The sequence below is a fragment of the Rhinoderma darwinii genome, chromosome 1 (genome assembly GCF_050947455.1).
Source record: "Rhinoderma darwinii isolate aRhiDar2 chromosome 1, aRhiDar2.hap1, whole genome shotgun sequence".
Classification (NCBI taxonomy): domain Eukaryota; kingdom Metazoa; phylum Chordata; class Amphibia; order Anura; family Rhinodermatidae; genus Rhinoderma; species Rhinoderma darwinii.
This window is the reverse complement of record NC_134687.1, coordinates 107343454-107369660: the sequence shown is the minus strand read 5'-3', so window position 1 is coordinate 107369660 and position 26207 is coordinate 107343454. Positions and strand designations below refer to the sequence as shown.

The 26207-nt window shown below is 40.0% G+C and overlaps 1 protein-coding gene across 1 annotated transcript in view; it reads left to right on the top strand.

The window, feature by feature from the left end:
- Nucleotides 1–26207, top strand: part of PALLD (palladin, cytoskeletal associated protein) — a 174477-nt gene that overhangs the window by 140940 nt on the left and 7330 nt on the right. The window contains exons 12-16 of the mRNA XM_075860263.1: nucleotides 3212–3430; nucleotides 13515–13664; nucleotides 18240–18334; nucleotides 19645–19777; nucleotides 23964–24171. Of these exons, the coding sequence (XP_075716378.1) occupies nucleotides 3212–3430; nucleotides 13515–13664; nucleotides 18240–18334; nucleotides 19645–19777; nucleotides 23964–24171 (805 nt within the window). The remainder of the gene's footprint in view (nucleotides 1–3211; nucleotides 3431–13514; nucleotides 13665–18239; nucleotides 18335–19644; nucleotides 19778–23963; nucleotides 24172–26207) is intronic.

Here is a 26207-nt window from a genome sequence, read left to right as displayed (position 1 = left end):
CGTAAGAATAGCATACACATAGGCGCTAAGCGTGTAAAATAAAAACATCAGGCTTAAGAACTCCCAGCCAAATAGTTATCAGACGCCATTTATCAAAAAATAGAAGGCAGAACCTTTCTGATGTGTACCTCATAAACTCATGGCAGTAGTAGTCCAATTCAGATTGGTGGTCAACAATTATTGGTTTATAACAAAATTCCTAGTAATTCCCAAAGTAAAGTCCTATGCCACAGTGGTGCAATACAGTGACATTGGTATAGGAGAGGGGCGCATGGCGATATTCTAACCATGTACATTCTACAAGCTTTCACCCTCTTTTCTACCTTTGCAGGAAGTTTCCTCTCTTGATGCTTCTGTAGAGAACCCTCTTGATTTGCAGAAGGTTACTATCCCCCTGTCTTTCATCTGGTGAAACTTACATGGGTCTTTACTCTCACTAAACACTCTACATTGTGTTGATTTTGGCTGTTTTAACATGTCATGTGCTTGCTATTCACTGTATTCTTTTGTGTAACTATCTGCATTTTGACTCTAAGGTAAGATAATGGTTAATTATGTCACAGAAAAACGAATTGGAAAACTGTGTGTGAAGAAGGCATCACTCGTCACTGTGTGCCTATCACGCATGCTATAAAATGTTTTAATTGCATGACGCCACGGTTTTATTTCGTTTCACTTCACATGCCTTTGAGTGCACACCGGCTAAAATCCACCTGTATTGACTCAATCTTTAAAGTTTCCATATATAAACTGGTTTGTATGTTTGCAATGAGTCATGAACAGATAAAAACTTGGAGTGGGTAAAGCTTCGCTTTTGTAAAGCAAAGCAACCAAACTTTTTTTTTTATTTAATGGGATCTAAAAAAAATTCCAAACAAAATTCCAGAACAGTAGAAAATCTCGGGGAATTACTGTCACATATTTACAAGTGGCAATAGTAATACAAGTAATTACCTGAAATTCCTCATCTAAAAATAGTATAATAAATAGGTAGTATAGAATGACTGGTTTTTTTATTATGAGTTTCTTCTTAGCCATACAATGTTTTTTTGTGTTAATACTAGTATTTTAATGCCTAAGGGTGTGTTCACACGTAGAAAAAGGAAAACAGCCTCTGATTTCAAGGCATTTTATAGCTGAAAATTAAGCTTCTTTTCATTTCAAGCTTTTTTTGAGGCGTTTTTCATAGTGTCAATGGAAAATCGGCTCCAAAAAAGTTAGATGCTACTTATTTTTACGGGGTTTTTTTTTAAATTCAGCAGCACAAAAATGTACGTCACGTGAACAGCGCAGTGTATTTCTCATTGAAATCAATGGGAAACTGTTTGCAGGCTTATTTCAAGTGTATTTTGGAGCGTAAAACGAGGCTTTTCTGCTCCAAAATGTGCCTGAAATAAGCCGTGTGAACCTTCTGGTATTAGAAGCAAGTGATTTTATATGTATTAGATATTACTTCTGTGCTCTATAAGCCGAATGCCAAAATGGAGACTGACTGTGCTATTCTTGTCTGTAAAATATAGTGATACCGGGTGCTGCGGGTAATATTTATTTCTGTTACTTATATAGCGCTAACATATTCCGCAGCGCTGTACAGAGGTCCTTACATACTGTCCCCATTGGAGCTCACAATCTAAATTCCCTATTGGTATGTTTTTAAGGTGTGGGAGGAAACCAAAGTACCTGGAGGAAACCCACACATACACGGGGAGAACATACAAACTCCATGCAGATGTTCTCCTCGGTTGGATTTTAACCCAGGACCCCAGCGCTGCAACGCAATAGTGCTAACCACTGAGATCTGCCCAGTCCGATCCAAGGTTTAGGTTTAAAATACTGCAGCAAACTCCCAGTCAATCAGCATGACCGTGCGCTCCCTACAATGTGGATTATCCCACAACAGGGGAATTGACAGGGACACCCTTCCAATTTACTCCCTACTCAGTGAGCAGGCAAAACAGTGTGCAGCCCAAAAATTGCAATCTAGCAAGCCATGTAGTAGGAACACTTCAGCTGGCCATGCACATGAGATGAAAGTCCGCTGAAATGGATGATTTTTACTATTTTGGCCACTTTGAACAATGAATGCGATGGCTGACGACAGAATCCTATATGTAAAAAATGTTTGGCCAGGTTAGAAGATTCCGGCCTACATACTACATGTCTATGGCAAGATCGGCTGAATTCGGCCGATCGTTTGCCACTTTGTGCAAGCCCCTGGAATTCGACTACACTACTGATTCCGTCAAAGAAATAGTGAAACTTTCGGAACGGAGACAAACAGAAGCATTACCATTGTAATCAATGAGAGATGCTTTTTCAGCAATGTCCACACATCGCATTCCCTTTATTCCCCACATTGTATCTTCTTTACGTAGTATCATTGCAAATGATCCCCAAACCCATCTACTCTTTCTATAATGTACACGTTTATCATCCGGAATTAATGGAAAACATCTGGAATTAAACATCACCTATTTTGAAGTTGAGTTTCTTAGCAATGACTTTTGAGATACAACATTTTATGATACAGGAGGGTACAGCTATATTACTCACAGACCGCACCACCTCTTATCCACACAGTCATTATGCGGCCCTCAGCGTTGGTCGGCTTGTACATTCCTTTACTCAGAGAGCTGAAACAAGAAAACATCAAATGTACTTAAAAATAACACGTAATATAGGTCTCCAGAGAGAAACATTTCAGATCAAGTTATTCCTAAAAAACAATATGGTTCTCAGACAGCTTCTGTCTCATGGGCTCATAGATAACACTACAACATTGTTTTCTCCAATTGACATTTACAGGCCAATAAATACATAGACTGAAGTACTTACAGACTAATATTTCCCTTCATCCATCCCCGAAGAGAGAACAAATTATCCTTGAGGTGCGGAGACCAAATGTGGATGTCAGAAATGTATCTTTGTTGTACCCTTTGAGCAGCCTAAAATCTACCACGTTCTTTTTCTCAGACGCCTGCAGGATATTCTTCATATGGATTGCAGCGCTGGATGTAACAAATAGCTCTGCTTGTTATGTTTTTAGAATAAGTGGTGGAAGAACAGGGAAATATTTACACATCCAGCATGATTGAAGCTCCGTGTTCGTCTAAACCTTGTTTTATTTCAGGCTTGTACCAGTAAAATGAAGGAGAAACATCACCAAATAATTGTAAGATTATTAAGCAAACCTTTTCTTTTAATCTGCCAGGAATACAAAGTGTCCAGCTTTGAACAGAGACTTATCAGTGAAATAGAATATCGCCTCGAGCGGTCTCCTGTTGAAGAATCCGATGATGACGTGGAACATGGAGAAGACTGTGCGGATGACACTCCTCCTCAGTTTGAGACAAAATTGAAGCATTACAAGATATTTGAGGGGATGCCCGCTACTTTCTCCTGCAAGGTGACTGGCAATCCAAAGCCAAAGGTGAGGAATTCACATTTATTGTGTACAGGCGATAAAGTCAATGTCAGGCTTATGACCTCTGTAAATCAATGTAAAAAGTTTTGCTCCCGTTGCTTTACTCTGTACCGATTTTGAGTTATTTCATGTTGTCTTTCAATTATATCCATGAAAATAGTGCTGTGAAAATAGATATAACTTTTTTTCTCTGCTGCCACATGTGCGTTAACCGCTCAAATTGTGTAAAGGTGCCCATACATATTATCAGTAGGGTGATATTCAGATAATCATTCGTCCGGCGAATATTCCCTACGCCAACTCGCCAATACACATTTTAGATGAGTTTGGCCGTTAAAGTCATTTTAAAGAGGCTCTGTCACCAGATTATAAGTGCCCGATCTCCTACATAATATGATCGGCGCTGTAATGTGGATAAGTGGTTTTTATTTTGAAAAATGATAATTTTTGAGCAGGTTATGAGCAATTTTAGATTTATGCTAATTAGTTTCTTAATGACCAACTGGGCGTGTTTTTACTTTTTACCAACTGGGCGTTGTACAGAGGCGTGTATGACGCTGACCAATCAGTGACCAATCAGCATCATACACTTCTCATTGTTCCCTTCTCATTGTACCAGCCCAGCTTCTTTCACTGCACAATCACACTGTAACAATGGGCTGGAACAATGAGAAGTGTATGACGCGGATTGGTCACTGATTGGTCAGCGTCATACACTCCTCTGTACAACGCCCAGTTGGTAAAAAGTAAAAACACGCCCAGTTTTCGATTAAGAGAGTCATTAGCATAAATCTAAAATTGCTCATAACTTGCTAAAAAATGATAGTGGTTTTTAATTTTGAAAAATTGTTATCTACATTACAGCGCCGATCACATTATGTAGGAGAGAGGGCACTTATAATCTGGTGACAGAGCCTCTTTATGTCATAAAGTCAGTTCAACAGAGCGTATGCAGTGTCCGTGAAAAAAAATAGTCCTATTTTACTGCATGTCACGCATCCCTCCTTAGACTAGTCTATGGGGGGATCTGTAAAAACGGGTCCCACACGGGAGGTTGCCGAGACTTGTCTGAATATAGCCTAAATTGTTGTTCATAAGAGTTTTTCTCTGCAGAGGGGTAGGACAGCATCCATTGGCCTAATATGTAATAGTGAGGTTGAACAGAACGTTCTCTTGGTATTTCGGTGGTTGCTGACTTTTCCTAACCCTGTAGTATATACTGATAGTTATAATTAGTTTCATGTGCTTCTTACAGATTATCTCCTTGGCTTGCGGTCTTTTGTGTTCTATTAAATTGCTTTGTCTATCTTAAGGACCATGTGTTCCCCTGATAAGCCTCTCTATCACAGAGAGTGTGCTAAACCACATTCAAGAATAAATAATCTGCTACATCTGTGTTCTATCAAGCAGCTTCTCTCAAAAAAAATAATAAAATAATGAAAATAATATATATATATATATATATATTATATATACTTTTGATTTAAAGGGTGTCAAACCGAGGAGGCTTAGGGAAAGTGTGGGGAGTTTATTTTATAGTATGTGCTTTCTTATTGCTATGTTATCTGCGTACCAGATGCGCTCAGTTCAATGAAGACTACATTACAGTATGACATTCATCTCATTCTGTGATCCTGTAAATGATAGTTCACGCATGTTTGCGCAGCACTAGAATATCCCATTTCTAGATCCACGACTTCATCAGTGATTACGTAGAATTTAAAACGTGTTTAGCTGCAATGTATTCTGGATCTCTGTAATAACGTGACATTCAGCGCCTTATGCATTAAAAGTGTTTATTTTGCAGCCAATCAGAAAAGTGAAAAAATTAAACCTATATTTGTTAGTACATTTTTTTAATTTATTTATGTAATAAGCCATTTAGGAAATGTACCGCTAGCACTGCTACTAAGAAAAACTGTGACCGTTGTTCTCCTTTTCTTTTATTCCATGTTTTTACCCTTTTGAAGTCAATAGAGGGGAAACTCCACACAAATATCAGTCAATAACTTCTATTGCAAGTCTTTCCACATTTTCTTCTGCAGGTTGTACGAGTAAACCCAACCTGATAGTTGTAATGAATATTTGCAAGGATATATTAATAGAATCAATCACAGGATTTTCTCAATCTGAAAAATCGAGCCAAATTTGTGATATTTGTTGTAAAACTAAAATATTGATTCAAGTCGGTTATTTTGTTTTTAATCTTTAACCAGTTCAGGACCGGGCTATTTTGCGCCTTCAGGACCAGACATCGTTTAGCCCTTTTTAGCACGCGTTAGTTAAATGGCTATAACTTTTTTATTTGTTGGGCTAACGACGTGATTTTTGCGATTGTTTTTTCCGTAGACCATGCAGGTTTCTTTTTTTTTTTATCGTTTTTAAACACATCCTTTTTGCTATTTTAGAATTTTTATCCATAAAGTTTGAAAACCATAGTAAAAAAAATAAGCTTTTTTACGTTTCAGCTATTTTTTGTAACATAGTTTTACCCTAAAATAGACCTGTTATTTGTGATCGTCATAGTCTACCGTAAATTTTAATATATTACATGTCTATATTGGGGTAATTGGGTCAGCGCTAGCACTACAACAATGATTGGCGGGGGGGGGGGAATGTTTTTTTTTGACGTGGGTATTTTATGTGTATCAATTATTAAAAAATAATGTGCACTTTACGTTACTATTTTTTTTATTATTATGGTCTTTCCATCAAAGGTCAAAAAAGACCTTTGGGGAACTTTATATATTTTTTTTCTTTCTTTTACACCATGTTTTTCCACTGTAACTGGAGTTGCACAGCAGCCCCAGTTACAGGGGAAATCATCCCTCTCATAGTGACTATTGTCACTAATAGGGCTGTGCTGGGTCTTGTTAGACCCAGCAGCAGTCTCTCAGTAACGGCACCCGGCGATCATGTGACCAGTCACATGAACACCGGGAGGAATAGAGACAGCGGCGCGGCCGCTGCCACTATTCCTATACACAGGGTTCATTGAGCGCTGTGTAAAAATACATTGGAGAAGACAGAAGCAGTGAAAGCTGCTTCTATCCTCTCCTCAGGGTCCCCGGCAGTCACTGACAGCCGGAGACCCGACATTCAGCTGCCCGATCGCTCGGGCAGCAAGTTAAAACCAGAGCCGTAAAAAGTCTATGGCTCGGGTTCTAAGGACCCTGACCGCAGGCCGTAAAAACACAGCCAGCGGTCGGGAACCGGTTAAAGTGTATATCTATTTTAGAACAACATTTCACACTTAAGTAATGTATTTACAAGGTTACTTTAATGATTAATTCCATTAAAGTACTATTCTTTTACTCATCTGAAGTTATAACCTCTATTATAGTACAGAGCAGTCACAATTCTGCAGTTTTCAGAGTTGTGATCTCTCAGCATTCCTTGCTGTGTCAAAGAATGCACAGACCTGGCTCTGGTACTTTGCGTTCTGTGACGTGTCATCTTTACACCAGATACTTCACTGTAATCTGATGTAAGAAATCCGGAACTGTTCCACTTCCTTACATAAACGGTTAGTGATGTTTCCGATGTAACGGTCCTACAGCAGGAGAAATTACAATATGCATGACCATAGGAAATGGAATAGGCCGCAGCACACGCTGACCCCGTTATTATGCACAAATGTTTTCTCACTCCAATGCATTACTATAACACACTGTTGTAGCATCTACACCTGTGCTGTGGACCTGTTTATTTAAACATTGATGGTCTATCCTCAGGATAGGCCATCAATAGCTGATGGGTCGGGGTCCGACTCCCGGGGCCACTACAGATCAGCTGTTTTGAAGGGGCTGCAGAGCTCGTACGAGCGCTTCTTCCACTTTTGTTTCTTCTTGCTCACTGTGAATGTTCGACACACATTTAGTGGTGATTCACATGTATCGCAGCCTTTTCTCACATTGAAGTGAATGGGAGAAAAGGCTGCAATACCTGTGAATCGCCGCTAAATATGCTTCGATGATTCACAGTGAGCAAGAAGAAATTAAGGGGAAGTGGCGCTCGTACGAGCGCTGCGGCCACTTCAAAACAGCTGATCGGCAGGGGTCCTGGGGGTTGGACGGCGACCCATCAGCTATTGATGGCCTATCCTGAGGAGAGGCCATCAATTTTTATTGTCTGAAAAAAGAATTTAACTATCCTCTGGCAGGGGGGAAATGTGTTGGTAGGGATTTACTGGCATCGTGATTTTTGTGGGGTCGTCCTTATCTGGGCAGATACTCCTCTAGGGCTACTTTAGGTAACAACATAGGGAGAAGTCCAAACTGGGGCAGATTTACGAATACTGTCTAAGGCCTTTTTCAGGCAGCAGTATTTAGGTCTCTATTTTGCTTCAGTATTTGTAAGCTAACATCAAGTAGAGGGTCTAGAACACAGAAGAGGTAGGAATTCTTTCCATTATAATTTTTCTCGGACTAGGTTCCACTCCTAGTTTTGGCTTCCAAATACTGAAGCAAAATACTGACCCAAATACTTCCGTGTGAATGATGTCTAAGAATTAGACAGTGTAAACTTAGACCAGGCAGTTAGAAGATTTATTATCGCCAACTTCACTGTATGCTGAATTTGGCACATCTTGCTTGACCTATTAGACACTTTTCTCTTCCTTATAACACATTTGTTTTGGCTTATTTTTTCGGCAGAATTTTTTTGGCACACATTTTAAGTGATGCCTCTTTTCAAGGCACTTTTGAAAAGTGTCTAGTGAGGCACTTGCATCTGTGCAAAATACGTCAGAATTCTAGCGCAACCTCAATAGTGATTCTGCCGCACTGTGTCATGCCTTACAGTCCTGGTGGGTTTTAAGGACTTTTGTATACCCTTATCAATGGAATAGAACATTCAAGTATTGTTCTTAGGAAGCATCTGGTAAGACCAAATCATTATTTCTGACACTGGAATCAAGCACACCTTTTTAGTGGATACTATTTGAAGCCCTTTTTAATGACTATTTCTTTCTATAATAGTATATTGTCCGTATAGTCAGTTGTCCTTATCTGGGGCTTTTTTCAGTTATAGTATATTGGAATATAATTTAAGCCTACCTGGCAATAAAAATGTATTATTTACTATGAGGAGTGTATATCTAATGTGTACAGGACTTTACCCAGACAATAAATGCAGTGTAAGCTCATATACCACAGATGAATACCGAGAAGCCCGTAAGTATTTACCTTAACAAAAGCGGTCCTGTCATATACATCCTGGAACCGCTTCTAAGCATTGTATTATTTGGCTAATAGACAGAATTTAAAAATAAACCCAACTTTTATATAAATAAATGTTTAAAATTGTTTTCCAATAATCACAAAAAATTTGCAAAGCTTAATTCTATTTTTGTAGGATTAGTTTTTCTAATTTGCAGTCCATGTTGTATTTGGAAGATGGAGTATATTGGCCACATTCCTTAATAAATGTTTAATGTTCCACTTTAGAATAGCAGTGCAGTCGGTGGTGAGGGAGAAAAATACACCCATTATTTAGACTTTTTACTCGTACTGAATGGGACCTTTCTTCTCTTCTCAGCACATTACACTTAGGAAACTTGAGATCAATGACTGTCATAAAGGGATATTTCTTATCCCTGAGAAAATTATTAGGGTTGGCAGATTGCAGCTCCAGTACACTTTACAGACACAGCAACAGTATCATAGCAACTTGTTTATTAGACCATATGCTTCATTCCAGAAGTAAATTATTAGCATCCAAGCGGGTTTCGGACATGTCGTATGTGCTCTAAAGAAGCCTAATAAGAGAATATTTTATTCATGTAAAAAGGCCAGAATCTAGCTAAAGGTGTTCTCCAGCTTTAGGTTAATAAAGCACACGGTTTCCTGTAAAAATACTTTCTATCATACTTTGGGGGAAAGTTAACCATGTTTTTACACCAGTTTTCTGATATAGAAATGTTACAAACGGCGCCAAAAATGTTTGGGCTGTTTAGCTCGCTCTTGCCAAGTTAAAACAGTGGGTGTGGCTTCTCAAAAGAGGGGCATGACCACCAGTGGCCTGACGCATTTATTATAATTTACGCTCCTGGCTGGTGTCCGTTTCATACAGAGTCGCACGGAAGGCCAAAGATGCGACACATTTATTAACAGGTTTGGTTTTTTTTTTGCTACAATGTATCAGTCTAGATACCAAGCGGTTTAGCCCCCAGAGCATTGCCTAGACTGGATATAATTGGATATAATTGTATCCACTTTTCAGCTCCGAGCAGGACTAGCTATGTAGGAATGTAAACAACTGTGTTCTCATTCACTGACACAAAACACATATCTTAATAATGGTGAGGTATAGAAACCTAAAGTATATTAGAAAGTTTTAGAACTTCAGTGATTAAGCTTTATTTATATAAGATCTGAAAATTCCTTTGACGTGATTAAGTACATCCCAACTTTCAACAACATCACCAGACAAATCTACATGAAATTCAGAGAAAGGGTCTATTCACTATGCGTTTGCATTGTACGTCGGAGGTATACATTGGGAGGATCTCAGACTGATAATTTTTTTGCTTATGTAAATCAGTGCAAAACATTTAAAGGGGTTGTCCAGGATTAGTAAAATTGTCTGATTTTGCAGATCATCCTTATTGTAGTAAACGGGACTGGTGTGTCAGTACCAGACACATCCCATGGACAAGAGTGGTGCTGATTCTGGAAAAAATGCAGGCCATTTTTTTAAATCTTGGACAAACCTTTCAGAGCAAAGTATTTCCAAAGTTAAACATTCTTCATAGATTTGTAAAGGTCTGGTTTACTTCACACAATGTGCTATGGGGCTATTTTTAGAGTTGGTGTTGTCCTGGGCTCTGTATAATTTTTTTTATCCAGATAAAAATAGCTTTTCCATAGCCTCAGGTGTTTGTTACAACCCATACCCCATTCTTTTATGCATTACAGTAGAGTAGCAAAATGTAAAAGTAAAGTAATAAGTATGAAACCCATGTAAATTCATCCCCTTTTTATAAATTATAAGCACCAAAAATGTAGAAATGCAGTGCAGATTTTGCTGTGTGACTATATATATATATATATATATATATATATATATATATATATATTAGCTGCTTCCACAACACAGCCAGGCCAGGATGGTTGATCTTGATGGACTGCAGAAGTTTCACTGACAGGAGGAAGAAGGGGAATTGAAGTGTGAAGAAGAAAAAGAAAAAACCTTTATCGTGCTAGTGAGATTAGGATGAGATAAGGTGTTCTATGTTTACAAGATTTTTTGCTTATTTGAAGTGCGCACAGTAAATTAAATGAATCTGAGTTTCTTTGGAAAGTTACCTTTAGCAGAGTATATATAAAGTACGTCTTTTAAAGCTATTTTATCTGTACATGGCGATGCTTCTGCAATATTATGAATCAGTATTTTCTATATTAAGGGCAAAGCCCCACGTGGCGGAATTGCTCTGGAATTCCGCTGCGGACACTCCGCAGCGTTAATCCGCAGCGGACCCGTTTCTCCATTGCCTTCCACTTCTTTTTAATAGGCTTCGTTTAGACGAGGCGGAAAATTCCGCTGCGGAGCATAGGCTGTGGTGCGGAATTTGGTGTCCGCAGCATACAATGGATGTGGCGGACTGGTTGCGGACTCATTGCGGAAGTTCTCCATTGACTTCAATGGAGATTCTAAATTCCGCAATGAAGTCCGCAGATGTCATGTACATGTTGTGTGCTGCGGATGCGTATTGCTTTTTTAACATGACATTTCTTCATTCTGGCTGGACCTATGTATTTCTAGGTCTACAGCCAGACTGAGGAAGTCAATGGGGCTCCCGTAATTACGGGGGACTACGTGTGTGCACCCATAATTATGGGAGCGTTGCTAGGCGACGTCAGTAAATAGTCACTGTCCAGGGTGCTGAAAGAGTTAAGCGATCGGCAGTAACTGTTTCTGCACCCTGGACAGTGACTACCGATCACAATATACATCAACCTGTAAAAAAAATAGAAGTTCATACTTACCGAGAACTCCCTGCTTCTTTCTCCAGTCCGGCTTCCCAGGATGACGTTTCAGTCTAAGTGACGGCTGCAGCCAATCACAGGCTGCAGCGGTCACATGGACTGCCGCGTCATCCAGGGAGGTCGGGCTGGATGGCGAAAGAGGGACGCGTCACCAAGACAACGGCCGGTAAGTATGAAATTCTTTTACTTTCACTAGGGAAAGTGCTGTCCCTTCTCTCTATCCTGCACTGATAGAGAGAAGGGAAGCACTTTCACCTCAATACGCAACGGCTAGTCCACATCAATTTACTGCACATTTTGGGCAGATCCGCCACAGAATCTGCAACGCAGATTCTGTGCGGCATTGATGCGGACAGTTGCGGAAGAAAACCGCCACGTGGGGCCATGCCCTAATGGGTAGAAGCCTGGACACCTGCATATTATATTCAGAGGTGAGCCATTTTTATTATTATATGAGAAGTAACAATGAATCCATATAGGAACCTTGTGGCAGTACTATTCTCCTTCAGTTCAGGGCCATATTCCTTTTTTGTAAAATCCAATATGCTCTAGAAGTCATGGTGATAGGCCACATGTTCTCTCAGTGAGATTGTACATACCATGTCAAATGAGCGGTGCATGGGTGATTTATATATATATATATATATATATATATATATATATATATATATATATATATAAAAGCACTGCCTTCCAGGCATCACTAGATAACATTCAAGAGTCAATGTTTGGAAATTCAAATGTGTTCCCAGAGAACCCCCTATTATTTGCAACCACAGCATTTCACAGCTCAGAATACATTAAATGGAGTTTCCAGGATGAGGAATGGGGATGTCGATGTTACTGGAAAAAAAGATATAAAGCCACTGGTATAAAGGAAAGTACATACGAACATTTTTTGCTTGTAGATAAATACACATTTCTGAAAGTGAAAGAACGAGACATTTATGTTACCTACAAGTCAATTCATATGGTGACTTTCTGCTGTTGCAAAACTTTCAATGTTCTGTACAGCAAACACACAGAGCAAGCAGTGTTCTTATACAGCCAGGGGCCTGGAAGGTACAGCTAAGCACGAGAGATGCTGGATTTATCGTACTTTCATCTGTTTCCAATTACATGATTCATCATCTTTTTATAAAGCAACAGTAGTAGTACATGACCAGCGGGATGGAAACCTCTGGTACAGGATAAAAAAACTGCAGTAATACCCTGCTCTTTGTGGGTTTTTTTTTTCTTAACTGGGAGGGGGGGGGGTTACGTTTTCAGAAATCGCTGTTCTTGTTTTCATATGGAAATGGATTCAGGAATGCTGCAACTGGGAAGGGTATAATTAAGAACAAACATAATAAATGAAGGATGTTGGGCAGGAAAGATGCTATGGAAAAAACCACTAGGTTTGTATATGGCCTGTATGCTACACATTGGCAATACAGGTCGACCTGTGGAACTTAAACATAATAGCACCAGAAAGGGTAGATTGACTTGTAGTGGCTGCGCTGGCTAGACATCCCTGTCGGTATCGATACATAACTGGCACGTCATGTCAGTCTCGTAATGTCTAGCAGACCAGGTTGTGTGACCCTTTAAAAATGTTGAGACCCAATAATCTGAATAGTTAACTCTCTCATTGGTCTCCGCTGGACCGAACGCAAAAACTGGTTACACATTGACCCTTTAACTGTCCGTCCCCAAAAAAAAACACGCGTTTATTCTATGGTGTATCCATGTTGTATTGCCCAGGCTGTATTTATTAAGATGCCGTCTTCACACTGTCTTCTGGAATCTTCTCTTTGAACCAGTACATATCCCTCCCTCTGATTTCAGGCCACTTATACCATTTGGATGGAATGCATGAGATGCCCACAAATTGAGGATGTCTTGTAACCTTTCAGAGATTAGCATTCTTGGCAGTGCTTAAATCCATTTTTCTTGATGTTTAAAATAGCTTTTGGATCATTGTTTGATCTGTTGGACTAGAAAGGAGTCTATGAGCAGCTGCCTAGACCTTCAGCTGTTATGTCTGTGTACGCTTCCTGGCACCGACACATGCCTTTTAGCCCTACAGTGACAAACTTCAGATTTTTTTTCTCTATCGACAGATATATTGGTTTAAAGATGGTAAACAAATCTCAAAAAGAAGTGAGCACTACAGGATCCAGAGAGAACCTGATGGGACCTGCTTCCTTCATACCTCCGCCTCCTCCCTGGATGATGACGGGAACTATACCATCATGGCTGCCAACCCACAGGTATTGTTACCTAAGCCACATCTCGCATTCAGACATGAACTCATCTTCCTCAAATGCCAATTCAACCACAGCAATTTCTATCTTCCACATAAGGGTGTGGTTGATCAGGTTTATTTCAAATGTCTATCTTCTTTATGAGAAGTGTCCATTCTGAGTGTCTGATACCTGATATACTACTGGATTTGACCACCTGTATACTGCCATTAGTGACAAACTTTAAACATGAATTATTCAGCTATGTATTTTTTTTCTGTGAGGAGTAATAATAATGATAAATAATTTGCCATTTAAGTATAATTTGTGGTGTCACAGTTGTCCGTGGAATCTGTAGATTGAAACAGTCCATCCAGGTCAGGCCCCTGCCAATTCTCTAGTGCAACTGACCCTGAAGAGTCAATCTGTGAGAGATGTGTTTTTCTGTGGTGTAGGACAAGTTAGTGCCCATAGAGGCTCTGTTCACATCAAGTTATAGCGATATGTTCAGCATATGAGCCTGGAAAGCTCCCGGCACATATGCCGAACGTATTTACAGGCCCCGTTTACCTGGCGTACGCCAAAAGTGTGTCCTTTTGTCAAATGATGGGCCAGTATGCGTCTCCACACCTTTTGTTTAGCTGTATAGAAAGGATAGTAGACTACATTTTTCCATTCAGAGTCCTACAGTAGAAAGCGTATACCTTCTGTTATACATTTTTCTACTCTGGGGTTCTTTGTCCAAAATATGCATCAGAGGCATACATTGGGAAATCCTCCCGGTGTCTAATTCCGAAGGGGAAACAAACGCGATGTGAACTTAACCTTTTTAGGGCATGTTTACACGGCGCTCAAAAAAACCGATGTGTAAACACGTGAAATACGTTAGCGTTTCTTGTAAAGCGTTTTTTAAAATACAGGCTTTTACAGGCTCATATTGACAATGGGAACATTTGGCGCGTTTTAAACGTCAAAGATTTGACCTGAAGCTTTTTTTGTATTAGACGCATTTTTTAAATACGATTGCATAAAAAAACCCACGTTGTATGTACGAACTGTACCCTTTCCCATTGATTTGAATGGGAAGCTTTATCAATCGTTTTTTAAGACACGTATTTCGGTGCATAAGACGCACCAAAATAAACCTCAATTACACGCTGTGTGAACAGGGCCTTACATGTACCAATGTTTCAGAACGCACGTTCAATCATAAATTGGTTTAGCAACATTTATGTACAATTAATTTTGATAAACTATAAACCATTCTTTTATTGTTTTTATTGATTTTTTTTATTTTTTTCCTTCCATAAACCGTGAAGGCTATACAAGTAAAGTGGATTTCCCATGCAGGGGGTAAACAATTGTTTGAGTATTGTTATATATAGCAGTTATCATACTCTAATAGCTGAACCAGATAGGACTAAATGAGTGATGAAAATAAATAAATATATTTATACAAGGGAAAATGATGGAACGAAAGAAAAGTAAATATTTTAAAGAACATGGAAATAGAAGGAATTGGAATTATTTGGGTCTTGATACAAGACGCAAATAATTGGGTCTTATATCAAAAATAACGAGTGTGAGAAAATTAATAATCGTGTCATCTACAATATTAGTGGGGTAGACATGAAGATGTAGTGTCGGCTATGAGGAGACACGTAGGATATTATGCATGTCGGGGAAGGTGGCCTTGGTAAGCTGAGTTTGTCATATGTCCTTCTTGCCTTCCAAGATAAAGACTTAGAAATTAACAAATTGTTACAATTCTTGTCATACTGCCCTCTAGTCTGTAAGGTTAAGGTGAGCAGATCTAGATGGACAAAAGGCACAGGGTTTGTATCACTGCTGGCCTAACTTTTAGAAGCAGAACAATAATATGCATATAACAACATAAAAATACAATAATGTGCTACTGTCAGAACATACCAGAACGTGTAATTCCGACACTGGCTGCTCTGAATCACCACCGAAGTCCAATCTGATAATACACTTACTTTTTTTTTTTTACTGTTTCTTTTCATCTTGCGGAACGCTTGAATTAAAATCCTAAAACTGGGGGTCACATTTTCTTAAGCTCTAAGACATTAACTGCCATGAGAAAAATATAAACTAAATGATTCCTCTGTGACATAGGGCTGCAGAAAATCGAGACGGGAATATACTATTACAGATCAGCTGAAGTGAAATCTGTGTCTGCTTAGGCCGTATCAAGACTAGTGCCAAGATCAAAACACAAAAAGGATTATATACTAAGCAAATAAACTCTTGTCATTGCTGCACCGAATAATCCAAACATGAGATCTGTGTTGTTTCCGATGCTGCTAGGTTACAGGCCCTGGCTCTCGGGAGGTCTTCTGCTCCTTTTGCTATTTTTTTATTTCAAGGACTTGAGAGGGGTCGACTTAAGTTGACCTATTTTGGGTTCTCCAGCACTAAGGACCTTCTTCACCACCAAGTTCTCAAAAATAATGTTATAATTGCAGTTCAGAAATATACAGGCCTGTCTTTATTATATTATAATAATAATAATAATAATACAATATATATATATATATATATTTTATTTATTTTTAATAAACCCCTTAATGACCAGCCTATTTTAGACCTTAATGAACAAGCCATTTTTTTACGTTTTTCCATCGTCTCATTCAAAGAGCTATACGCTTTTTTTATTTTTGCGTCTACATAGCTGTATAAGCTCTTGTTTTTTGCTGGACAAGTTGTAATTTTTAATTACACCATTTTGGGGTACATAGAATTTATTGATTAACTTTTATTAACTTTTTTTGGGGGGGGGGGGCTATAGAAAAAACACTTTTTTGCATCCTAAATTTATTCCGTTTCCCGTGTGGTATAAATAACACAATAACTTTATTCAGCGGGTTGTTGTTACGATTGCAACGATACCAAATTTGTATAGTTTTTGTATGTCTTACTACTTTTTCACAGTGAAAACACTTTTTTTTTCAAAATGATTTGTTTTTGTGTCTCCATATTTGAAAAGCCGTAACGTTTTTATTTTTTCGCTGATGCAATTGTAGGAGGGCTTTTTTTGTGGGACGACTTGTAGTTTTTATTGGTACCATTTTGGAGTAGATGCGACTTTTTGATCACTTTTTTTATCACATTTTTTTTAAGGCTGGATTCACAGAAAACCGCAATTTTTGCATGTTTTTTTTATTTTATTTTTACGACGTTCACCGTGCGGGTTAAATGATGTAATAAGTTTATAGTCGGGTCGTTACGGACGTGGCGATACCAAATATGTGTAACTTTTTTACTTTATTTTGTTTGTTAACAATAAAGCAGTTTGTAAGGGGGGAAAAGTGGGTTTTTCATTTTTTTTACTTTTTCTTAAACTTTTTTTTTTTAACTTTTTTACTAGTCCCACTAGGGGACTTCACTATGCGATTTATACGAGCGCTATTATAATACACTGCAATACTTCCATGTAAAACGAAAAGGCATCTGCTAGGTTATGCCCGAGGCATGATCTAGCAGGCATTCACTACAGGCAGACCTGGTGGCCTTTATTAGGCCCCCGGCTGCCATCGGAGACACAGACATTCGGCGATCTTATTGCCGGGTGTCAGTGGGATGAGAGGAAGCTCCCTCCCTCTCTCCAAAACCATTCAGAGGCCGTGCACGCTATTCAGCACAGCATCTGAAGGGTTAAACTGGTGAGATCGATACTAATATCGATCTCATCTGCTTGAGCAGGGACGCTCCCAGTCCTCAGCTGCCTCTGGCAGCCGAGAGCAGGGAGATTTGACAGCTCCCTGCTCTGTTTACTTATTCCGATGCAGCAACGTAAAAAGGCTATTGCATTATAATAAGGCCTGTTAGTGACCGACGTAGAAACACTATGGGCCAGTCACTAACCGGTTAACAGAAAATATACAGGTATTTCCAAATTGAGACTCTGGCTTTTCTTGTGATAACACAGATACATAGAAGTAACACATTTCTCATTATTAAACATGGTGGTATGGCAGTATATTAAGCGCCATAAATCCGCATGGAGTCTAAATCTCGATGGTAGATGGTAAGCCATATATTAAATGTGTATACAAAATGACGGCATCTTTACGAAGTCAGAATTCTGCGCCTGTTTATCACAGACGTGATCTTTTATGTTTATATTATGAGTTGTACAATGGAACCACACGTGTCCGTCTAGGACATTATGTTCAATAAACTTCTGTGTACTGTGCAAAAACAATCTCCAAGAAGTTATAAATGCTTTATATGTGTCTAATTCAATATGCAGAAGAGGCACCTACACCTATTGTCTAAGTAAGCAGGCCATACACCGCCCAACTTGTGACCCCGATATGATTATCAGGCCATGTAGCAAGGAGACTGAGTATTTCAGAGGAGGCTTACAAAGAGATGGTCCAACATGTCAGAAAAGTGAGGATACTTTTCACTGCTTAGTCTGGGGTTCATCAGATCTCACCACTTGTTGTAGGAAAACATTGGCCTATCTATGGCCGCCCTTAGGAGGGTCTTCAAGTTTTACTTTGTCATTATTCTTTAGAGAATGTATAAATATTTGTTCCATCAATTTACAGATTTTTTTTTCCCCCTAATAAATAGGGCAGAGTAAGTTGCACTGGGAGGCTGATGGTACAGGCTGTGAACCAGAGAGGAAGAAGTAGCCGCACGTCAATTTCGCAGCCCCACGTTAGAAGGTATATTATATGTTAACACTATAAGAGTGCGCTCACACGTGGCATGTTTGCAATGTTTTTCCGTAGCACAAATCTACCCTGTGGAAAACTTGACTATGTCTGACTATGGGCAAAAATATTTCACAATGCAAGAACTAGAGAAATATGTCTGTGTAGCAGGAATGTTTTTACCGTAGGCATACATTGTAGTATGTAGAGTTGCTTAACTTACAAATCATAAAAATGGACAATGCATCTGTATACACTTTTGTTTACAGTGGAACTAGTAAATCCATAACATTAACCATCCCATAAAGATATAAGAACCATGAGCAATTCCCTAATATTGTGCCGTTCTCAGAAATTAGCCGTAGAAACCTTCTGAAAATACACAGGCTGACTCCATTTTCTGTTGCTGCCCTGCAATTCCTTCAGCAGAACACATGGTACATTTGGCAGTGTCTTGTCCATGCAGACTATGGCTTGTCATAAAGCAGTCCTTAGTTTGCTGCCAGGCTAGCTCGGTAGCTGCAGAAAATACAAATTCTCACTGCTGCCCTGCCATTCCGCAGAAACTAGCAGGATTTCTGCTGCGGAAAACCTTCACCGTTTCCTGCGTTTTTTACTGCAGAAAATGGTGCGGATTTTGGTGCGTTTTTCTCAATGCTGGAAGATGGTGACATCTCTTCTGAAAAACGCAGCAATTCAGTCCACTTTCCACAGCAGGAATTCACATGCTGCGGTACGAAAAATACGCACCACAGGTCAATTTCCGGTCGGAAATTTTCCGTAGCGCGTGGATGAGATTTGTTAAATCTCACCCAATTTTCTGTTACGTGTGGACAAGCCCTAAATGGATAGATTCTGACGCCGCTCGTAAAACTGCACCAAACCTCTCAGGGCAAATGATCAAAGAATCTGACTGGGGACCAAGCTTGCGTGTATACGGACTTGTAGCGCTTGGTTTGTATCTTAACTTCATTCTTCATGATACAATCTATTGATTAAATGTCTTCTGAATGAAATAAGAAAAGGAAGACTGGAAGACTTTTTGCAGATCGTATTAAAACTTTTTTATTGTCATTGTTTTTCCATTACATTAAATATCAAAACATTACTCAGACATAATGCGTATACTCTGCACGTGGTATGTATCATTCATTATTTAGAAGGCATCTTACCACAAGACTTTGATACAATATCCTGGAATATTTTTGTGTATACTTAGAGACTTTTGGCCACATTTTTGGCTGATGGCATCATTGTCTAGTTACTTGTATTGTAAACGCACATTTCTGTGGAAAGAAACTATGTTCATTTTTTCACTTCAGACCACGGTCTCGGTCAAGAGATAGCGGTGATGAAAATGAACCTATCCAAGAGAGATTTTTCCGTCCTCACTTCTTGCAAGCTCCTGGAGATCTCATTGTCCAAGAAGGAAAGCTTTGTAGGATGGATTGTAAGGTAATGAATCCAGAAAAGCTTCTTCACACGGCTGTTCTACTGCTACATTTACTGAATTCCATTCTACAAGCAGATGGAAATTATTTGGCATGGGGTATAAGAGAAGATATCCTAGTAGTTCTTGAAGATATCCTAGTTTATATGTTAGACGCTTTTCTATAGCGTTCTGGCGCATTTTGCTTAGTAAACCTCCCGTAATATCTTGGTTTTATCTGAGCTCAGTCAAGCAACGTGACTTCATGTGTTTCTACAACTGCAGTGTGCAAAATATGTGACCATTGCTTGTCTGGAAGCTAAGAGAGTGTTTATTTGAGCATTTTTTCTTTGCCGTTTCTTGAGCTTTTTTTTTTTTTGTTTTTTTTTTTGGCGCAATTTCCGTACTTGCAGCAACAACTTGCCATTTTTTTGTAAAAACCACAACAAAAAGGCTGGGTTCACACTGTGCATTTTTATTGCGTTTTTTTATTTTATTTCTTTGGTAGATAAACTCCCATGTCTCTCAATAGGAGTTGAACAACCAAAACTAAAAAATTGCATGTTTTAAAAGCAATAAAAAAACACACAGTATGAACCCAGCTAAAGACGGTAAAGAGTATAAATACTGTACACCCTCAACCAGCACCAATTGCAAATAACGTCGTGTGGTTGTTAAAAGCAGTTCATACTATGTAGAAGGAAGGACTTTAGAAAGTTAAGCATAAGGGGAATGCAATTTAGGGATTATTGGCACATGTGTAGAGGTAATGCTTCAAAGAGAGAATTGTTCCACCTCTCTTCCTGCCTCTTGAAACATTCACATGGGAAAGAAAACTTGTGCAAAGCTTATGATATTCATAGCAACTGATCAGGTAATAGATCTATACTGTGCTGAAAGACAAACATGTGCCTTCTGCTGGGACAGTAATTGCTTCTATAGAGAAAGTATGGAAGAGCATGTGTGAAATGCTTGTGCAGCTCTGACACACAGATCATACACGCTAATCTGATGGGGGAGAGGTCACAGCGACATAAGTAATCGAGTTAAGGCTCTATTACACCAGACAATTTTGTCCGGTGCAGCGAGTGCGGATCATCGAGAAAGCTCGTTGATCGGGGCTCGTTTGCTCCTGTCAAGCGGAGCTATGTATGGGGTCGAGTGATAGAGAATAGGAGGGATCCTCCAGCTCACCTGAGTATAGTAGTCACACTGTCTGTAGTGCTCGGGTCCTCGTGTCGGCACACGTAGTGAATGAGAAAGGAAGGAGTAGGAAAGGATCCAGCGCTGAAACCAGGAATATCGTTTAAAATTGGAAACTTCTTCCAAGTTTTATTTTGCAACAAAGGGTAGTTTAAAAATAGACAATCTCTGTTTCTTTAGAGTCCAATGGCTAGTTGAAGAGAATAGGCGGGTGCATTCAACTTTCCAATTTTAAACGATATTCCTGGTTTCAGCGCTGGATCCTTTCCTACTCCTTCCTTTCTTATGGGGTCGAGTTACTCCAATCGCTCGTTCTCATACATTATTATCATGTCGGCAGCGCGTCTCCCTGTTTACACAGGGAGAGGTGCTGCCGACAACGATAATATTTTACTTTTTTAAAATGATACAATCAGCCAATGAACGAGCGTTTGCTCATTTATCTGCTGATCGCTGCCCTGATTACACAAGGCAATTATCGGCAACAAGCCGATAAAAATTCATACTGACCCAGAACTCCCTGCTTCTTCCTCCAGTCCAACCTCCTGGGATGACGTTTCATCCCATGTGACCGCTACAGCCAATCACAGGCTGCAGCGGTAATCACATGGGCTGTAGTGTCATCCAGGGAGACCGGACGGCGAAGGAGGGACGCGTCACCATAACAGCCTAGGTATGGGCGGTTTTTCAAACGGAATGTGCTGCGTGTTCCAGGTCGGATACGCTGCATAGTTGTTACGCAGCGTATCTGACCCGTGGGAACCCGGCCTAATGGTTTTCAGATTCGAGAAGAAGCAACAAGGGATAACGTTGCTAAAAACTTTTTCTGGCTTCACTTTATAGTTTGCACAAAAATTTTTACAATTGACCAAAGCCATAATATCACATTTCAAAACCTTTTACAATTGATTACATCGTTATCAGAATCGCTGTATGAAATCATGGAAATGAACCGTATTTTTTAGGTTTACTTTTTTAAATGCTTCTATATTCGAAGACACCGACTTCTGCAAGTAAGTATGTTGTGCGCATTTCTATATTCTTGCCTACACGGTTAGTGTCCCATTTTCACACTTTTCAAATACAGGAAGCCCAGTGTCAGTTCTCTATATTCAGGGAAAGAAAATGTTTAGATTTGTTACGGCGGAAAAACGACGTGTTTTTTTTGGTTTAAAAATAATAAAGGTTCAGACTTGCCCAACAGCCGTTGTCATGGCGACATGATCCTCTGCTCTGAGTGCAGCTCAGCCTCCTGGGATGCAAAGGCACTCAAGGCTGTAGCATTCACGTGGGCTGAAGCGTCATCCCAGGAGGGTGGGCTTTACTCAGAACAGACGGACCTGTCACTAGGACAACGGGTAACAGAGTAAGTATAAACTTTTTTTATTTTCTAGCAGTTTTACCACAGCGGAGATTCCACCCAAAAAACTGCACTACAATTTGGTGCAGTTTTTCTGGCGGAATTTCCTGCAGCTTCCAGGACGGATACGCGGTGTACTTTTATGCAGCATATACGCCCTGTGTGCACTTAGCCCAAGAGTAGTAATTCATAGTATAAATCCCTACATATGTGAAAGACAGGAATTATTCGAGTCCTCCTCAAATTAAGTAAATCCCAGACCGGCATATGCTGGTGCACTTCATGCTTGATGAATGACAGACACGTGGCTAAATCTTGAACACACGGCAACAATCAGATGTTGGCCTCATGCACTTCACTCCGCTAATGACCGCTCATGCAGTTTGGGATGTTTATGGTGCCTGTCTGCCATGAGAGTTTCAGGGTAGCTAAAAAAATTAACAATATTGCTGTATATTTATTGTGCATGTATATGAGGCTTCATATACAATGTGAAATTCTGCCAGTGGTAATATGCAATTGCATTTCATTGTACTTTGTATTATAAATAGAGCATTTATTGAAAGGGGTATTCCCAAAATAGATAAATATCACCTATCCAGAGGATAGGTGATAAATGTCTGATCCCATCGCTGGGACTCCCACTGATCATGAGAGCGGCATTCTGAGCCCCCATTCCTCCTCACTGCTTGACCGCAGTGAGAAGAACATTGAATAGAGCAGTGGTCAAGCATGCTACTGCTCTATTCAGTCTATGGGACTGACGGAAACAACCAAGCACTGCTCTCTGCTGTTTCCTTCAGTCCCATAGACATTGAAAGGAGCGCAGGCGAATGCCGTTCCATTTAAACTCCTCCTCAATGCGGTAGGTGCAGTGAGGAGGAACAGGGGTTTCGGGACCCCATTCTCGTGATCGGTGGGGGTTCCGGGGTTGGGGCCCCCAGCGACCAGACAATTTTTACCTATCCTGTGTATAGGCGAGAATTATCTATTCTGGTACAACCCATTTAACTTCACTCCGTCTTTATAGACATTAATTAAAGGGGTATTACCATCATTGACATTATGGCATTATCCACAGGATATGCCATACATATGGGATAAGTTCGGGTCCCGCACATGTGCAGCCACCTCTAAATTCCTTCTCTGTCTGGATGTGGCAGGCCCGCGGTCATGGAATTCCCATTCTGGAGATACCCTTTGGATATGCCATTAATGTCTATGATGGAAGTAACCCTTTAACAGTAACTCTGTTTTTTACAGGAACCATGACCGATATGACAGATCCATTATGATATGTTTTGTAATGGATAGTGATGTATCCCATTGAATTATAATGGGTCCCTCAGGTTTTTATTTTTTTTAATGGATAGAATAGCACAGGATGCTACACTTCTCTGCCCGTCAAAGAGCAACGGAAAGTTGTCGGAAAATAACTAAAGCAAGTGTAAACAACAAAGTGAACCAAGTAGAGTCCGCTTTGCAATAAATTTTGCATTATTTGCTAATGTCATTCATGACTTTGAAATGATGGTACATTATATACATATTGTAGCTATATTAACATTATTCTGTGAAATTATTTACATAAACTGTTGATAAATCAATATTCTATTAGTAATATTATATTCATTCTGTATAAAACATAGGTGAGTGGTCTACCAACTCCTGACCTGAGCTGGCAATTGAATGGAAGACCTGTTCGTCCAGACAACTCTCACAAAATGTTGGTGCGTGAGAATGGAGTGCACTCCCTGATCATTGAGCCAGTGACCACAAGAGATGCAGGGATATATACTTGTGTGGCCACAAACCGTGCCGGACAGAATTCATTCAGCTTGGAGCTCATAGTGGCTGGTAAGTCATTCTTACAGTATTGGACCTTTGTCAGCAATTCTATAGTCATAGAGATGTCCTAGTTGGTGGTGATGTAACGGTCAGTAAATACTGGTTTCTGCTAAAGCTTGGCATGTTATTCTTGGCACCAGATATGGGTAAATTTTCTCCAGCTGGCACAAGATCTAAAACAACAAGTAGAAATGCCCCCGTTAGCCAGGACCATAACATTCAAAGGATAAATTCACACATACACAGTCCTTCTGATAGACTCCGTATCCATGTGTTCACATTGTAACTATAGTGATGACGGCCTGGAGCAGAGCTGTTTTATATCTTTTAGCCCAATATAATCAGATTGGGGACTCCCCTTTAGTTTTTTTGGCAGCCACATTAGAATTCACAGCTATTTTAGTGCATTTTGGTTTATGACTCGTAGTTACATGAAAAATGCAGCCGGACCTAGGAAGACATCTCTGCAGTGCACTCCTCGTGCAGAGCTGCACCTCAAGACCTTTTTTGGCTGTAAACTCTAGGCTGGAAAGTATTGCACTCAGTCTACTTGTCATCTGTTTGTAGTAGTCCTTGGCGGAGTGTCCATTTGTTTCTTTGTACTGTTTAGCGTTTTCAATGTGTTGAATCCGTGCAGAGATGGATTAACCCTTTTGCAAAGTACTGTGAGGCTTAATCTACTCTTTTGGTGAATTATGCTACATTTAAAAACACCTTTTTTCTTGTGAAATCCCTTGTACTAAGTACAGAACATGCAGAGAAAGCTGCCAAGGATGGAGGATATAGAACTACCCTTTAATGACCTCCCACTGTCTTTTGACGGCGGGCGATGCAGGTCCTCAGTCTACAGCAATGTCTTTTGGTGCCGTTGTAGAAGAGGATAATAAGGGGGAACTCTCTGCAGTCAGCCCTGGGGACATAGAAAGAACCCCAGAGCTGTCCAGTAAGTCTGCTTTTAGGACACACTATGTGTTGCCGTAACAGCAGCCTGCGTAATAACACAAGGAATTCATTTACAAGGTTATTTAGTGTAAAAGGTGAACAGTAAAAAATAAACAAAAAAACAATGTTTTCTACGTTAACATTGAAAAACAAATAATATAAATTTCACAGTAATATATATGTACTCCCAAACTGCGCTAAAAAAAAAATGATTTCCCCCACATAAGACAAAGCCTAATACAGCCATGTCAATGAGAAAATAAAGCTATGGCTGCTGAAAGACGAAAACTAAAAAATGTAGCTAGTCATTAAAGGGTTTTTTCCATAATCAATATTTATCACCTACCCACAGGATAGGTGATAAATATCTGATCGATTCGGGTCTGACCATCCGAGCGGTAGTGCGCATGCTCAGCCACCGCTTAATTCATTTCTATGGGGCTGCCGACTATAGCGCTCGGCAGCCCCATAGAAATGAATGGTCGAGCATGGGCACTAGCGCTCCATTCCTATGGGGCTCCCAGGAACGGCAAGGTAAGCCTGTTCTTGTGATCGGTGTGGGTCCCAATCGATCAGATATTTATCACTTATGCTGTGGATAGGTGATAAATATTGATTGAGAAATCCCCTTTAACCCGTTAGTGACCGGCCCATAGTGTTTTTACAGCGGCCACTAACGGACTTTATTCCGATGCAATAGCCTTTTTACGGTGCTGCATCGGAATAAATAAACCGAGCAGGGAGCCGTTAAATCTTCCTGCTCTCAGCTGCCAGAGGTAGCTGAGGGCTGGGGGCATCCCTGCTCGAACAGGTGAGATCGATCTCACCCGTATAACCCCTCAGATGAGGTGCTCAATAGCGGGCGCCGCATCTGAGTGGTTTTGGAGAGAGGGCGGGAGCTCCCTCTCATCCGGCGATAAGATCACCGAATGTCTGTGTCTCCGATGGCAGCCGGGGGCCTAATAAAGGCCCCCAGGTCTGCCTGTAGTGAATGCCTGCTAGGTCATGCCTCTGGCATGACCTAGCAAATGCCTGTCCGTTTTACACGGACAGGCATTATACACTGCAATACAGAAGTATTGCAGTGTATTATAAATGCGATC